Source organism: Puntigrus tetrazona, chromosome 23 (assembly GCF_018831695.1).
Source record: "Puntigrus tetrazona isolate hp1 chromosome 23, ASM1883169v1, whole genome shotgun sequence".
Lineage (NCBI taxonomy): Eukaryota > Metazoa > Chordata > Actinopteri > Cypriniformes > Cyprinidae > Puntigrus > Puntigrus tetrazona.
In genome coordinates, this window is record NC_056721.1 from 13,231,267 (window position 1) to 13,249,091 (window position 17,825).

At 43.3% G+C, this 17,825-nt stretch overlaps 1 protein-coding gene across 4 annotated transcripts in view; it reads left to right on the plus strand.

The window, feature by feature from the left end:
* Window positions 1-17,825, plus strand: part of rerea (arginine-glutamic acid dipeptide (RE) repeats a) — a 137,170-nt gene that overhangs the window by 83,562 nt on the left and 35,783 nt on the right. For all 4 annotated transcript variants that reach the window (XM_043224413.1, XM_043224412.1, XM_043224414.1 and 1 more), the window contains 2 exons: window positions 16,363-16,468; window positions 17,336-17,432. In XM_043224413.1, coding sequence (XP_043080348.1) covers window positions 16,363-16,468; window positions 17,336-17,432 — 203 coding nt within the window. The remainder of the gene's footprint in view (window positions 1-16,362; window positions 16,469-17,335; window positions 17,433-17,825) is intronic.

Here is a 17,825-nt window from a genome sequence, read left to right on the forward strand (position 1 = left end):
ATTTATTGCAACAATCCTGTTCTCCAAACACATGTGCTTGGCCTGGCTGCCATGTAATTGGATCCTCCCTTCTCTCTCTCTCTCTCTCTCTCTCTCTCTCTCTCTCTCTCTCTCTCTCTCTCTCTCTCTCTCTCTCTCTCGCTCTCTCTCTCTCTCTCTCTCTCTCTCTCTCTCTCTCTCTCTCTCTCTCTCTCTCTCTCTCTCTCGCTCTCTCTCTCTCTCTCTCTCTCTCTCTCTCTCTCTCTCGCTCTCTCTCGCTCTCTCTCGCTCTCTCTCTCTCTCAGAGCACCTTACACCGCTTCCTTCTCATCTGTCTCTCTTCCTCTCCTTTTCTTCCCCGCCTTTCTAGAGTGTCTCGGCACTGCTTCTCAGTTCACCGAGTGTAATTTCCAGCTTGTCCAAAGTGTGACATGCCAATAAAAAAAGCTGTGGAAGTGAAGATTTACAGTGGTATCGAGTTCACATGCTTCCATCGGGTGGCTCTCTCCATTAAAGAACACATGTTGCAAATTAGCTCTCGCTGAAGAAGAAGAAAAAACTCTGGAGGGAGAGTGGGAGGGCACTCTGGCCTGGGGAGGATGGGAAATATAAGGCGCTAGAAAATTCCACTGCCCTCCATCTTCACGCCCCTCATGTTATTCCTTCCCATTTTCTTTCTGCATGCATTCTTCCTCTCGCGTCGTCACAATAGCTTCAGAAATGTCTGTTTTTGGCTGTGTTTGTGTGAGCGCTTGAAAGGTGATTTTAGAATCTTTTTATGTAGCTGTTTCACCTGTAGGCTAATTGTCGTACTTCCTAGGCATGTTTCAGAGCTTGTTTTGATGCAGCAGGCTTGATGTGAAAGAGTGAGGATGCTGAAGAGATAAAAAAAAAAAAAAATGAATGACAGCATTTAGATGTGTAGTTTGCATTGTGCATTAACATACAGAGAGATAACTGTGCTACATGTTTTTATGCACGTCTTTTCCTGTCTAAATATACATGACACATTCGTAATTAGTGTGATTAACCTGATTAAGTCCAACATATTTGCTCAAATTTTTAAACGGGAATTGTTCTTTAGTCTGACCGAAATTATACTTCGTTAAAAAAAAAGTTTATGTAAATGTCTACTTAAATTAAATTATACTATATAGTATTAAACTAATGTTTTTAAGTATACTATTACAATTTTTAATATTTGTCCAGTCTCTATGATTAAAAGTTGCATGGACAAACTGATGTCAAAAAAAGAGAAAAGCTGAATGCACGGAGTATACAGAAATCTGCACATACAATATGAGTGAGGGCGCTATGCTAGTGATGAAATTTACTGTACACAATACACATACTTTAGGCGCTAGTTTATTACAACTGCACATTTCCCTAAGGTCATGACTCTCTGTCCCGCAGCTGAACCTACAAGGGCCGCATTTTCCAAATCTGGTTATTTGTCAGAATTAATTCGCAAATCAATTGCGGCGGATTCCAACAGGAGCAAGATACCAGAGGAGCCATATATGAATTCCTCTCATGAACAGAATGTTTTATTAGCTTTTTTCTGTTTTTCTCTTCACCGTCTCGCTCATGCCAGCACTAAGTTCATAAATAGCGCTTGATACTACAGCCGTGCACTGAGACCAGACTCATCTGCGCTCTGGAAAGAACAATGCAGAGTGCAATGAAGCGCTCTGGCTCTCTCAGCCTCTAACCTTGGGCTATTGAACTTAACATCCCATTTATAGATTGCCGTTATGCCTCAGCCTTTTGTAGCAGAATAGCTCTTTATAGCTTTAAGAAAAAGTAATGAGATAGAAAGAAAGAGCACCAGATCATTTTCTGCACACTTACATGTTGGGAATGTTTGTTTTCTTTTTTCTTTCTCCATCTCTATCTTTGAAAAGGCTCTGCCGCTGCCTGGTGGTACTGATAAATGTGCGCCTGTGGGCATGCTCCAAGACGAGGCCATGCTCTCCATTTATAATGTCCTCCGTGCACCGGACACACATGTCCGAGGCTGAGCCATGCTGTCGAGGAGATGCACAAAACTCTTCCCTACCACTAAAGATGAAATGGGCTGATTTAATGTGTAGACCTGCCTGGAAGGTGATATGGAGTGTGTATGTGTGACTAGAAGAGACAGATTAAGACCCCAGTCTGTCTCTGTGTGTTTTCCTGGTTTGACACATATGCTCTCCAACGTTCCCAGTGCCACTCAGAAATACGTTAGCTGCACAGCCACATGATGCTCCGACAGAATATCCGTCCTCAGTTCGGCTCTCACAGGTGAAGTGTTTCTTCTGCCTCTTTGGTCTTGAACTGTCTGTTCCTCTGGCCTGATTTGTATTTGGAACCAGAAGGCTATGGTTGGTCACATGTTAGGAAATGCAAAACACAATGCAAGATCTGGATTAGTTGCTGATATAGAGGAAGTTCCAGGACATTTTTTTTTAACTAATTTAAAATATGCGACCCTGGACCATGAAACCTTAAGTCGCTGTGGTATTTTTGTAGCCATAGCCAAACATACATTGTATGGGTCAAAATTATAATTTTTTTTTTATGCCAAAAATCATTATGATATTAAGTAAAGATTGTGTTTCATGAAGATATGTTGTAAATTCCCTGCTGTAAATATCAGAACGTAATTTTTTGATTAGTCATCATTGCTGAGAACTTTTGATCAATTTTAAAGGTCATTTTCTCATTCTATTTTTATTATATATATATTTTTTTGCATCATTAGATTCCAGACATTCAAATGGTTGTATCTCTACCAAATGCTGACCCATTTTAACAAACATACATCAATGGAAAGCTTATATATTCAGCTTTCAGATAATGTATGAATCCTAATTTCTAATAATTGAACCTTACGACTGGTTTTGTGCTCCAGGGTTACATATATTTTAAGAATATATTTTGCTGAATGGACCAAAAAACATTTGGGATTTTGGACATTTCTCAGGCTGGTTGCGATGGGTTTTATGTCACTGCATGAAATCCTGAGTTTAATCGCAGTCTAGTTTTGATATTGTATAGTGAAATTTGTAAGCTCCATGTCATGTATTGCTTTATAAGATGTTTGGCAGAGCTCCTGTTAATTTGTAGGCTGCTTAAGATTTGTTCCACATTAATCCGTTTATTTATATGACTGCGTAGTAAAAAAATACATATTTAGACCAGAGTTCTGTTGATAAAGTGTTTCTTCATTATAATGATAGACAAAAGTAGTGAAAACACTGAGATGAGTTACTTTTATTCAAGGCACTTGGTGTGTCCGGAATAGATCTTAATTAATTCTGTGGCATTTTTGCGAGTTGCCTATGTTTGTAAACTGCTGTCGTTTTTATGCAGCAGCTTTTAAATATTTTTGAAATCTTTTTAGTTTCCCTTTCCAAGGTCGGCTCAGAGTGATAGTGGCAGAGACGCCTTTGTAACATCTGTGCAACACATCATCCAAGCAGGTTCAGAGCGCAGGGGAGGCCTCTATCTCTGTGTGTGTGTGTGTGTGTGTGTGTGTGTCACACTGAAGCAAAGGCAGAGCTCATGGTGCTGTATAAAGGCCAATTGATTATAGGCACCGCTGGGGCAGCAGGACAGGCTGATGGTGAAGTGTTTGAAGAACCGAGGCGCTGGCCAACATCTCAGAAGCCGGGAAACCCTCGCTGAGATGTTCTGAACAGCGGGCCAATTTAGTATTTAAAAGGTGAGGTCTCTTTTAGCGGCATGGGAAGTTGAAAGGGCTAGTGCTGGCTGCCCAGCTTGCTTCGGCGTGGAAAGGCTGGCCGCTACAGCTGCCTGCCCGCTGTAATTAAGTGTGAACTGTTTGCCGCCACAAATGGCATTTAAATGCCAAGTGGTAGCCAGAGAACACGTAATATCAGGGGTTTATGGCTTCAACCTTGCCTTTTCTCTTCTTTTTTTTTAAGTCTCTCTTTCCCACCATGGCAGGATGGATGGAAGGGATTTAGTGTATATAAAGGTTTACAGAGGAGAAGGAGAATATAGAGAGAGGAGCGAGTGGAAGTGGTTTGCGCGCTGCAGTCTCGTGATCGGGGGCATCGACACACTGTAACGATCTTAAGCCGGCGCTGTCAAACCGCTCTTACCGACAGCCATTAGAGAACTGTGTGTGGGAGGTTGACATTTAAGCATGAAAATTTAAAGAATTACAGGCAAGACGTGAGAATTATATCATGCAGTCGCACATATTCTTAGTGAATATCAGCTTTTTATTCTATAACGTGACCGATTTATACACACTCTAGCATACAAATCCTGCCAGTCACCATATTTAATATCACGTCATGCCTTTCATGCGGCAAAGGCAATCACTGACAGCTCTTGACATCCTTAATTTTTAAGAGGTGTTGCCGTTCTTCCTGGCTAAGCGAGATCTCTTACATCAGAACACATCTGAATGCATTTTAAGTCACAAACCGTTTTAGCTCCATAATGTGATGGATTGTAGAGAGAAATGTGAAATAATTTCCTGAGGAGTAATGAAGGATAGAATTTAAATTTGTCTATTGGAAATTGATTGGATTGTGAAGTGTTTTGCGAAACGGTGGCGAGACAGCCAATGCACTTTTGGTAAAACCATGTTTATTTAAATGTATTTATAGATAAAACAAGATTTCATTTTATTGTGCATGCTCAGAAATATGGTAAAAAGGAAGTATTTGTACATTTCATGCTTTAAAATGATGAATGATAAAGTGAGTGTTTTTCTTAATGCATGTCAACCACCCATATGCAGGAGACCTGGTGTGAGCACATACTTTTTTTTTTTGTTTTTCGAGGAAATCGCACAGAAATGCTGGTGTAATTAGAGAGCAGCAGAGCTGTATTGTGGAATTATGGGTAATGGCAGTGCTGGTGCATTAGGGTAGAGTGTGAGCTGTTAGATCAGGCTCATTGTGGAGAGACTGTGAGCTGGATTAGATGAGTGATCAGAATGAGAATTTCTAACTCAGTGCTGCTTTTTTGATGGCTCCCCCTCGAATGCAGTCCATTTAAAAAGGGTAAAATTGTTGCAAAAGTAAAAGGGGTAATAAGAAAAACAGCAGAAACTCATGCCCACTAGCTGTCACTGGACCCAATGAGCACAAGAGAGCAGGAGCTCTGGGCTTTTACACTCTCCTTGTGGAGCGTTTCGACGTGGGGCTTGACAGCGTGTAATCACTCACACACACACTTCGTGTGTGATGCATGCGTGTTTGTTTGCTTCTAGGAGAGCCGGCTGGTCAATACTTTAGGGCTGCAATCAGGGGAGGCTCTGCAATCAATATCATCACAGTGGGCTGGAAAATGTCCTCTGTGCACACAGCACTCTACGCAGCCAGAGAGAGAGAGAGAGAGAGAGAAAGGGAGGATGGGAAAAAATACAGCACGAAAGAAAACAAATGCAGGGAGGGGCAGTGCAAATGGTTGTAAATCTCAGCAGGCTTGCAGACAAACAGTGCTTTTCAGTCATCATACACAAAACGGCTCTGATAGCGCTTTATCACCTCACCGACGCTCCCTGCCTTTCTGCCACTGGCTGCTCTTGGCTGTCAATCATCCAGCTGGAAGCTCGTTGGCTGGCGTGTGCGAGTGGGCGGACCTCGTGCTAAAGGCTGGAGGGATAATTTACCGACCGCTGCACTAATGATGCTGAGCCGGGTGCCATCAATAACCACACCCCCCCCTCAAACATCCACACACACACGTTCATAGACTGAAGACCACATTTAGCTGTCAGCCTCACTTTGGGTCGTCCTTCATCTCAGCAGACGTTAACACACGCAGACGTTTCTTTTCTTCTTTTTGTTCTAATCTAGTCCGGTGGTGCGTCTTCTGCGGCAGCTCGATTTGACATTAGTTCGGCGGTGGAGGCCGATACCTCGCTCTGCCAATTGAGATATCAGTTTACTCTGAGTGTACTACGGTGCTTGATGAAAATGTCAAATGGCTGATGTCTCTGCAGCCCTCCCCCGACCATATGCTCACATTTTAGTGCATGGGAAATCGTCTGCGCGGTTACACGCCGGCCTCAGTGTGTGTGTGTGTGTGTGTGTGCGCCCGCTGCCGCCCATTACATCTAATTAGATTGACCTCAGCTCTTATCTGGCAGGACTGTGTAGGCACTCTATAACAAAGAACCGACTTGGTGGCTGCTGGTAGATGTGTGTGTGTGTGAGTGTGAGTGTGTAGTAAGGGTTGAAATACAGCTGAAAGATGGCATGCTGGGAGTGCAACCGTGGGCTGAGTGTTAGCCGTGACCCTTGAACTCCAGCTGCCTGTGTCCTCCTCATCCCTGCGAGAGATATTCATCTCCTCTTCTCCTTGACGCAGAGTCGAAGCCTGTGTGCCAGACTCGACAAGGAGATCCGCATTGTTTCCTGGAAGTTGTGCGCATGCGCAAAACAACGCGTGTGTGTGTGTTTGTACGTGGAGCGCGTGTGTAATTAAAGAGGACGGAGGGATTGGAGGAGGCAGATGATCTCTCCTCATGCCTGTAGTGCAGGGCTCCTGTGGCAGATTGACAGTCTGGAGCACAGATAAGCAGCTTCCTGTGGCGCTCCTCTTTATTTCTCCCCCTCCGCTCCGTAGGGAGCTGTTTCAGCCGCGCACACATGCTCATTAAAATCTAAATGTATAGGGAATGAGGCCTCGCCTGTGCCTGTCTGTCTACATGAGGAAGTGCGTTGTCATTCACATGTATTTCCCCGTATCTTTGCTGTGTTTGTATGAATATTTGTCAGCGGTAATTTCTCTCGCCACCGGGTACCGTGCCGTCCGTGGAGCCAGAGGGCGGGGCTCCAGCTGGCATGTCGCAGGCCGGTTAGTTTACCGTCTGTCCACAGACACACACAGGCTCCCCGACTCATCCTAAGGACCTCATGCCACGGTCCTTCTAGATGGTTGAACGCTCGCCCACCTCTTAGGACGCGTGAGCTGGATCAGTATGCGGAGCTGTCCCTTTGCCAGCCTGTGTAATGCTTTGGCTCCTTTATGCGAGAGGTATTAGGAACTAAATATTTGCAGAGGTTGATGTTTGAAAGAAAACCGAGTGCAAGGGGATGCTGGGTGAAAGGAGTGTGTGGTGAATCACAAGTGAGGGTGGGAATTGTGCTCTTGTCCTGCCTTGATTTTTCTTCTTCCAGTGGAGTGTACTTGGTAAAGACTACTTCCTGCTGAGTATCATTGTCAGGCAGTCAGGACTTGTAAGGATCAGCATTTTTTTTCTTGTCTTGCCTCTCTCGCTTTCTTTATCTTTTTAGTTTTAAAAATGATAGCTTTATTCCAAATCTAGTGAGCTGTATTGTTGCCTTTTAAGGTAGCATCCAACTAATATGGAAGCTCATATTCAGTCTTTCATTCGTTCTTTTAGTTTTTATTATTTTTAGTCTATCATTGGTTTGGTATGATGTAGTTAAAAGATTTTGAACACGGAGCTTTTTGCAATGCATTCTGGAGGTCATCATTTCTGCTGAAGTAAACATGCTGCCTAAAAATGTTAAGAAAACAAGCTGCCTTAGAAGGTGGCATGAGGCTGCTGTCTCGGTTTTAGAACAGCTGTTATAATGAGATTTACTTGATTGCTTAAAGGAACAGTTATCCAAAAGTTATTATTTTTATCATCTGCTCACACTTATGTCATTCCAAACAGTTTGACTTTTTTTTTGTCAATGTTAAAGACTTTGATTTATTTATTTATTTTTATTTTTTTAAGGTCTTTTTCATGCTTTGGTAGGAAAGTAGTACAGGAAGTGAAATGGGAGTATAAAGGGGACTGGATTAGATCTCAGGACGCTCTAAACACACCAGTTCTTCATGTCTTCTGGGCGAGTGGTTCCTTTTAAAACGTGATCTAGGTAGGCACACTGTTTTTGGAACTGAGCTAGACTTTTTATAAATATTTCCGTCAGCTGCAGTTAGCCGAGTCAGCGGGGGAGATGGCAGAGTTAAATCAGTCTCTCTCTTTCTCGCATCAACCCAAACAGCTTCACTTATGTACAAAACCCGCTCTTGTACTCAATTCACGAACACCGAGCCACATGCACACTGGCCAATGAAAGATGAACGCTGTAATCAGCCCAATCAAATAATCAGAACCCAAGTGAGTCAGCAACGCAATTAGAGCCAGAGCAGAACAAAGAGCATTGTGTCAGAGTACAGCAGCGGAAGGGTTTGCACAGCGTCTGTTACCTCAAGCCGCTTTCCCTGCATCAGCTTGGCTCGCTCCAGCCCGAACACACTGATCGATTAGCCGTGGCTTAACCAAGACTTCTCATTTCCTGCCTTCCATTACCGCGCTCCATCACACCCGGCACTGCTCAGCGGCCCATGCTGCAGCCTCAATGCTGGGATTAACCAGCCAACCAGGCACGGTTTGCATTTAAACACACACACACACACACAGGCACACGGCGTGTTTTTCTCTCTCTGTTTTCTGTACCCTAACATAAAGGCCCCACAGCTTGCGTTTCATTCATACGTCAGTCTCGTAAACACGCTATTTCTTCATTTAACTCGTGCTGCAGCCATTGCCTGTGGTTCAGCCCTTTTCACCCCACCGTGATCCTGTCTGTGTTTATCTATGAATGCATGGCTGCTCCCCTCCCCGGCGAGTGAAACGACCCAGTCATTAGGCCGCACTAACAAGGCAGCGCATTGTCTCTCTCTCTCTGCTTTCATTCAGGAAGTGCAGAGACATGAGCAGGGACTCAAGGCTAAACCGAGCCCGCTGCTTGTGCGACTGATCCGCCGTCGCTCTCTCTACAGATTTCGGGACTGGATAAGCTCACAGGCTCATGTGTTTTGCCTTTGTGCTCAAATGTTTTGAGATGTTTCACATTTCTGCGAGGCTGTACGCCAGGCTTGTGCTCTTGTAGTACATTATCTCACCGGCCGTGTGACAAGGTTGTGTCAGAGAGCTGTAGAATTATGGAGTAACTCTATACTACGACGGTGACCATTGAGGTCAGGAACACGGCTCAGGCGTCCCCTGAGCTCGCAGGCATTCTCCTCTCTAAGTCGCACTGCTTCAGTCCATAAATCTACACTGTCAGCAGCCATTTAGGGCTGGCACAGTCAGCTTTTAGATGAGATGTTACCCAAGACGAAGGAAGAGGTCAAATCTAAAACACTGCAGGAGAGAGAAATGGATTCATCAATGGTTACATTAGTCTTTGTATTGGCTGCTGAATGATAACTCTCCAAAATTGTTCCTAATTGCAAATGTAAGATTTATTATTGTAAATGATATGAACAAAAATATTCAATGCTGTACGTCTTATATGCATAATAAATATACAAATTATGTAAACATTGTGTACACACAAATTATGTAAACAGTTTGCTCTGGATGTGATTCATCTTTTGACAGCATTATAATATATATAATTTAAAATAAGATATTTTATACATTTTGATTATTTTAAACGTACATTATTTTAGTTGTTAAATTATATATTGATGCTATAATGTTTCTTTTACAATTCTTCTTATTATTTACAGTATATTAAAACATTACCTTTCAATAAGCAGATTAAAATTAAATTTTTTAAAAAAAGCCTCAGTTTTTGATGCTGTTCAACCACTTAATTAAAAAATAAAAAAAAAACCTTCTCATGAGAGTCATTTGTGAATCAGACGATTTACAGTGCATGTTGTTTTTTTTAGTCCTGACAATGGCGACTACACAATAGAAAGGCGTGATGCCTATTTATTGTGTTTGATGTGACTGGATACCGCCAAATAATACAATCACATTCAATTCAGGCTGAAAATTCACATCGTGGGTAGAATATGATTTATTTTGTCTGGGCGCTGTCAATTGAGCAGCGACATTCGAAAGCGTGTGTGTGTGTGTGTGTGTATACAGCAAAGCTTTCAGATTTGGCCTGTTATCGATAGCTGTATTCAGAGCTCTTCATTTCCTGCTATTGTCTGGATCGCTCAAAAACAACCACAACTGAAGGAAAAGAAAGAGTGGTCTGTATTTAGCTATTTTATAAACTATGCGGGTATTTTATCAGTCTGCTCACATGCTTTACAGATTGTTTCTTACAGATAAAAGCATTCATTTTTATGATACATTGTTTTGTTTAACCATTTCGAAAGAATGTCTCCGCTTCGGTTCGCGTCTTTTAATGTCTCCCACAACAAAACGTTACAAGAACAATAGACCTGTGCCATCAGTGCCGCCTCGTGAAGGAAAAAAAAGTGTTCGTGGCAATAAAATAACAACCGTTTAAATATTAACGTCGTCTTTCCACCCATTGTTTGCCAGGAGACTGCTGTCAATCACGTCTCAGGAAACACCCCCTTCTTTCATGTCCAGCCCCCAGCATTCAGGCAGTAACTGAAGTGTTTGAGTACCAGGTGGGGGGTTGAGTGAGGGGAAAAAACTGTTTTGAAAGAGGAAAAGGGGGGAAGGGATATGAGCCGGTCACACCTGCTGTGTGTAGCAACCCAACACACGCTGTGATACACATCACAGCCACTGCCTCTTCATATCAAACACACCTGACGTGATATCGCCCAACGGCCAGCTACAGGAAATAGCCTTCGAGATCAAGAATCGGGGCGAGGAAATAGAGAGGGGAAGATTATGTGAAGCGCAGAGAGTCAAGTGTTTTAAGTGTCGCTGTGTTTTCGAGGCTGGTGTAATGGATGCAGCAGTAGCAGGGAGATCTTAATTAGCATTATTTGTACACCCAGCACGCCGCAAGTCGCCGCTAAATGGACAGGAACGTACGATAATGTCTGCAGATCTCTGGCTTCCAGCATGTGTACGTGCACAAGATGGATAAGGTGGTTTCGTTCCAAAACCCGCTGAGCTGCTTCGCTTTGTACTGTCTACATATGGAGCTGCTGAACACCACAACCGATTCCAGTAGAGTTTAGCATAGATAACATGATGCTACAATAAACATAAATGCATAAAAGACACATTTAGGCACAGTACTACAATTAAATGTTTTAAGTGTTTATCCAGTACTAAATTTAGAGACTTAACATGGCCAAGATTTTTGGTACATTGCAGTGCATTCTGGGATTGTCTTATACATAGGGGATTCATACAGTCAAGACAAAGCAAGGCAATACGTGATTAATGTTGTTCATAAAATGCTTTAAATGTTCAAATATAGTGGTTTATTCCAATATAGTGGTTATTATATTTCAGTGTATTGGTTATAGTATGCTGCTGTATAAAAGTGACTTTTTTTATTTATTCATTTATTGATTGGTCGCAAGAATGCATTGAATTAGGGGAGAAATTACTTTTAAAAACTTAAATTTAAATAAATTTAAATAAATTCCTTTTCAAATAAATGCTGTTCTTTGGAACTTTCCGTTCATCATAAAAAAATGTATCATGGATTCCATGTAAAGTGGAACAAGCTGTTTCAACTTTCGTAGTGTTTGAGCATCCAATAAAGCACGTTAGAATGATTTCTGAGGTTTCAGCTTCTGCACGTATAATGCCACTCCACTCACATTGCCTGTTTTCTTGTGCTCTTTGTTTGAGGAGCACTATTTTTATACATAACTATCCATGTAGATCATTCCAACGCAGTCACTGTTCGGGTTCCTTTAAAAGGCATCTGTTTACGTAGGCCGCAGACTGCGAGGCAGCTCACTAGGTTCTGGTACAGAGCTGTAAGTTTTGGCAGGAATTGTGTATTAGAAAGGTTGCATAATGTTTCCTTTGGGTCGGGAACGTGTAAAAATGTTACCTAGGCAGACAGCTTCACTACGTTTTGAACCGGAGCTCACATGAGTGGATTTGTGTCTCAGGGTTGGGGCTGTAGTTTTATCCTGGTTTTGTTACACTAAAAATCTCCCCCTTTGAACTGCCTAATGCTCATCAAATCCAATATAGAGAGTGGCTGACAGATGGGCAGACTTTGTTCAAAGCGAGTCGAGATTTAATATCTAAACAGCAGAGGGAGAGAGAGAGGCGCCCGGTGTTTAGCAGCATAAAGGTCCTGACTGTGCCGGCATCACAGCTGTGACTCTCTCCCTCCCTCCCTCCATTTGTTCTTGTAGACAGGCGGAGGAGTAATCTGTACACAGGCTTTTGCAGGGGAGAAACATGTCATCAGCACTTGTTTACCATTATTAGTTTCAGTCTGACAGTGGCAGGGGCAGCACAATTGCTCTCCTTCAACCGCCCGAGCCGAAAGGAGTCTGCGTGAGACTTCTTTATTTATTAAAAAAGGAAAAGCACACTACATGTCTTTATTCACATGGGACGTTTTTGTTCACGGGACTTACAGCGGTGTGTTTTTCCTCTCTTTGTCACTCAGGCACATACAGCTGTGAGCTGAGGTCCAGATGGAAGTGCTTGTGTGTGTGTGTATATGGAGAGAGCCGCGTCTGGTCTATGTCTGAGAGGCAGTTAAAGAGAGAGCGAGCGTATGGGCGGAAACTGTCTCGGTGTGCACATCCATCACGCGCGAGAGAGTGAGCCCTTCCTGTCTGCCTGCTCCTCGCTAATCATATTATGTTTTGTAGATCATAGATCTGTCCCTCTCGATGCCACCAACTGGGCGGAACAAGCCGTTTGGATTTTTCTCATGTCTGCCAGAGCCCTCAAGAAACCATTTTCCACCTCCACCACCACCACCTTCTTCAGGAACTGCGAAAACGCCCGGTTCCTCCGCACTAGCCCAAGTTTGGTTAGCGAAACCGGAGAGAGTTCTGGTGCAGGATGACAGAAAAGCACAACATTGAAATTGAAAATAAACACACATTTCCTGTTAATGCGTTCTAGGTGGAGAGCTCCAGGGTCTGGCTTTGCTTAACTGTGGCTTGGTTATGTGAGAAGAGACCACGAGGGCCCAGGCTGCGGTTGTTTTACCGTCTCCTGTTAATGTGGGAGCCATGTGACCGCTTCGAGCTGCTGTTAACAGATAAGACCTGCCAGCACTGCTGCAGCTGCCGCCATGTTTTGTGATTACACAAAACGGACGAAATGTCAGGCGGCGACACGCAGCGTCAGGTCACAGGGGTGGGAGGTTCTGCCACGGCGGCCGTATCGGCGTCGGTACCTTCAGCAATAGCATGTAATAAAGCGTGACTAATTCAAACGCCGTGCGCAGGCATTCGCTTCGTGTAATTTTCCTCTCATTACCACCTCGGTTCTGCGTCCAAGCATGGCTCAAGAGCCCGCTTCTGTGTGCAGCTCTTTAATTCTCACATCACTAATGAATAGTCCTCACACATCTTTTCTCTGTGATGTGTGCCACACATCAGGTTATTATTAGCCCGGTAGCTCCCTGTGGAAAACCCAGCTGTTGGCGTGCCGGTGGAGTCTGCTTAACACCCCCTGGTAGACTCCACCCTGCTCTGTTCCCCCTCCGGCCAGACCTCGTAAAGTCCAACTTCAGCCTCTTATAGCGCTCTCACTGGACTCTTAGGCTGGCTGTGCTGTAATTAGTGCTGCCCGCGCTGTTCGTCCCGCCCTACCTCCCCCGTGCTTCTGACACTTCCCACTTCTCTCTTCTGCCCTCTTTAGGTCAGGCTTATATTATCAATGTGGCATCAGGCATCACACTATGCATTTTCGAATTGGAGTGTATTATTATATACACGCTGTACATATGTTTTATAGATATCGCACAGCCCTGTGAGACTTGAATGTGACCGATTCAGATTGGGTGGAGAGTTCATTTTGCTTTTGGATTACCTTGTGACTTGAGATTGGGTACCGCTCTCATTTTCACCAGTTTTTTTACCGGTTACGATACCTGACACAAGTCTTTGTGCAATAACAAAAGCATTAATTTTGGTCCAAAACTCTCAATATCAACAATTTGGACAATAGAATTTTTATTTTCTGATAATCAAATTAAAGCATTAAGTAAAAGGCAAAGAAATAGAGAAAAAGTGATGAAATTTAAAATTTAGCCTACATTTAAACCGTGCCTTTATTTTGACAGGTTGCTGAGGAGATTATTTGTGTATACAGTATATGATGCTAGTTTTCTTAAAGGAAACCAAAGATTTCATGAAGAGACTCTCACAGCAGATCTGGACTTTGACTGGATGTCTTGATGTCATCATATAGTGAGACGCAGAGGCCGAAAATCACTGCTAGCACCACGCGCCTCTGTATGCAGTAAACAAAACAGCATCTCCACCATTCATGCATTCAGAACATGCAGAACTAATATTTAAGCCATCTTTTTGCATTTGAATATTCACCAGTCTATATCGATGAAGGTACAGACCTACTTTTGATTTATTCATCAAAAAAAAATAAATATGATCCCGTCCATGTTTTCATAGAAACCTAATAGCCCTAGAAATCCCCACACTTAAAAAAATTTGATGTCACAGGGTGTCTCTCTCTAGAAGGTACGCACCCAAATGCGTCCTCGTGTACCGAAAATTTGACACAGATTGATTTCGTTTATCTGAATCTGTACTTGGTACAGTACCAAAGCAATTTGATTGCAACCATTAAAAGTACAAAGTTCGCCACCCAACTCTACTTGTTTAGTGTACCCAGCCCTGTTTTAGCGGTGAACGATCAGACAAAGGAAGCAGCACTTTCATTTTAGAGAGAAGAGAGCACGGACCACCTCCACCCCCTCCGTTCTCCTTAGGAATGTCTCGCTGCTCCGACTGAGGGGAAATCTCTCCCTTTACCAACTGAGACCCAGTTTATAAGTGAGCTGGCAGGCCCCTCGAGCGGTCTTAATTCAGTCATGTGTTTGGAGAGGTGGCTTTAAGCTGTGCTGGGATCAGCCGGATGAGGAGCTGCTCGGGGAGGGGAGGGAATGCTGTGCGGAATGTCACTAATCAATTCAGCATTGTAATTGTAATGGGCTCCTCGCCTCTGCCTCCATTCGACTGCCTCTCTCCGCCTCAGAGTGCTTATCTTGATAATTTGATTCTGCGCAGTGATCTGTTCAGTGTAACATGCAAACATAATTAGGGTCTGATAATGAAACAGTCATTTCCAGCTCTAGAGCCAGCGACAGGGAAGGTCGCACATAAGGAACCGTTTGGACCCCACAAATATCTTAAGCATTTGTTATTGAGGTGTTTGCTCTTTTTTTTTTTTTTTTTTTTTTTTTTTTTTTTTTTTTTTTTGATAAAATTAAGGCAGGAATGAACTAAGCAAGCTCTACGCTGCTTTTGGTCTCTGTCTCTGCCTCCGTCCTGAGCTGAACCAAGCTCTGAAATACCCCGGAGGAGCACAGGTTGTCTCCCCATCTGGGGTGTAATAAGCACTGACAACACCTCTGATGACACATACAAGTGGCCCAGTTACAGAGAGAGTGCCTTTAATCTCATTTAAATTGGGTTTTAACCATCTCGACCATACCAGAAATGGCAGCACGCTTTTATTTTGCCTAGATTACTCTTATTCATAGTCTTGGATTCTTTTTTTCGACTTTGATTTGTCAGTAAGTTGAAAAGAGAGAACATTTTTGCCGTTCTTTAGCAGACTTCATTTGCTCCTTCCTAGTGATTTCCAGTGACCTCAGTAAAAAAAAAAAAAGGTAGCAGGAGTCTTGAAATATCTCAACAATGAGCTCAGCCCCCCATCTGCCCCCCCTTTGAGAAGCCAGAGTTACATGAAGTGAATCAGGCTTTCAATAAAAAAGACCCTTGGCTCTGTGATCCACCCTGGTTTTTTTTTTTTTCTTCTTCTTCTTTCCACACTAGGCTGGCGCAGTGGCACACACTCGGCCTTTTGTGGGGAATGTGGTAATCTGTAGTCATGTTAAAGATGACTGTGATTTCTGGCTGCTGCTCCGGGGGTCTTGTCGCCAGCGTCTGCTGAGCTGTGGTTTCTTTAATGTCCTTTTAAACCATTTGAATGGTCAGTTGGCTTCGTGTGAGAGGATAATAAATATTTCATGTCAGGGAATAAAAACAGTGCTTTGCCCTTTTCTTCCCTCTCTCTGGCCCCTCTTGGAAGCGCCTCTGGGAGGTCTGGATGCGACTCAGTGGTGCCCCTTGCTGGTCTTTGTTTGCTACTGCGGCGAGGGGAGCTGTGTGCAGTCCCGTGGACGGACAGCGGGTGGCACAGTTCAAAGTGCAGCTGCGGAAAAGAGGGGAGCGGCAGCTGATGTGTTTGGCTAGACAAAGACAGCCTTTTTTTTTTTTAGTTGCCTGAATATGCACCATCCCTGTTTCTTCACCTCCTTCCCACACATGGTCACGAAGCCGTTTACTTTATTAAAGAATTAAATGCCTTCAATCCCTTTTTAATTGACTTTTTTTCCACCCAGGGCTCTTGGCACAGGACGACTAGAACTATAAACCCAGTTGTGGCACCGGCTCGTGTTTGCCAAGAGCTCAATTTGCGACGCTGTTAACAAACAAACAATGTCTATTTATTTTAACATGTTTATTTTTCTCTTTCAGAGCAAACGGGACCATCTGTTAATGAATGTGAAATGGTACTACCGTCAGTCTGAGGTACCCGACTCAGTCTATCAGCACCTGGTGCAGGACCGCAACAATGAGAACGGTACGTGTGTGTGTGTGTGTGTGTGTGTGTGTGTGTGTGTGTGTGTCGTAGTTGAAAAACACAGAACTTCTTCTGAAGGGTCCTTCTCGTCTGCCATCATTTATGTAACCAGCCCTGGTTATTGGTTTGTGGGGTTTCATAGAGAACGGCATCTCAAATAAATGTGGATTCAGAAAAAAAAATACCACCCTCCTGCCCTTGTTTCCCTGGTAACGCTCCCTCAAGAGCGACAGCAGGGCCGTGAAGTGCAAATAACTTTCAGCGTAATGTGCCCTCGGAGCTCTCATTCTCCTGACTATCAGCAGCAAATCTGAGCTTGATACACACATCAGGCAGTAATAACAGGCCGGGGGGCTCTGCCCGGACGGGGCTTTGGCACTTTGATTCACACCACACTCTAATAAAGCATTAAGAAGGCTTGCGTTTCTGCCAGCCTGCTGGAGAGCAGCAGTCACCACCTGCTGCACCACTGACTAGTCTGTCATGGCGGCCATTGTTATTTGTGCTGATGCCATCTGAAGACAAATGCTAATCCAACACTGCCTGTGTGGGACTTTGATTAAAATATTTGCCTGAAAAGCTTCAGCATAAAGATAGTTTAGTGTTTCATTGTTGTTTTTTTTAATTGAATTGAAACCCCTAGCTTTGTTTTTTTTCGCTCTATTGTCCGTTTCCACAAGCTGCTGTACTGATACTTTCATTGTGGTGTACGTCTATAGCAGTCATATTTCATAAGCTGCGAGAGCGTCTGTGCATCTGTCTGCTTTCTTTTGTGTCTCGCCTGCGTTTATTATGTGTGCACGGTTTTATTAGAGGCAGTCTGGATGCCTCTCACGCTCAGTGTCTGCTTTCTGTCTCTTTCTCCAGACTCTGGTCGCGAGCTGGTTATTACTGATCCCGTGGTTAAGAGCAGAGAGCTCTTCATCTCAGACTATGTGGACACCTATCATGCTGCTGCCCTCAGGTAATACACACAATTACATTTACCTGTGCTTAGGAATTTATTAATTAACCCACAGCAGTAAAGTGCTTAATAAGAATTCACCTAATAGAGAAAAACCTCTCGATATTCAGTGTGCTCAATATAACTTCAATATACACCTCTCTGTCTCACTCTCTCTCCCTGTCTCTCTATTTTAATATAGAAACATAACACTTTTTTCTTAAATATACATGTGTGTATTTATATATACATAATATAAACAGGATGCTCATGTTAGGTGAGCCTTTATTTTGAATGTTGATGTGTGTGTGTATATATATATATATATATAATATGCATCATAAATATACACAATACACACATTATGTAGTCAAACTTATTTTGGATGCAATTAATGGCACTTAATCATTTACC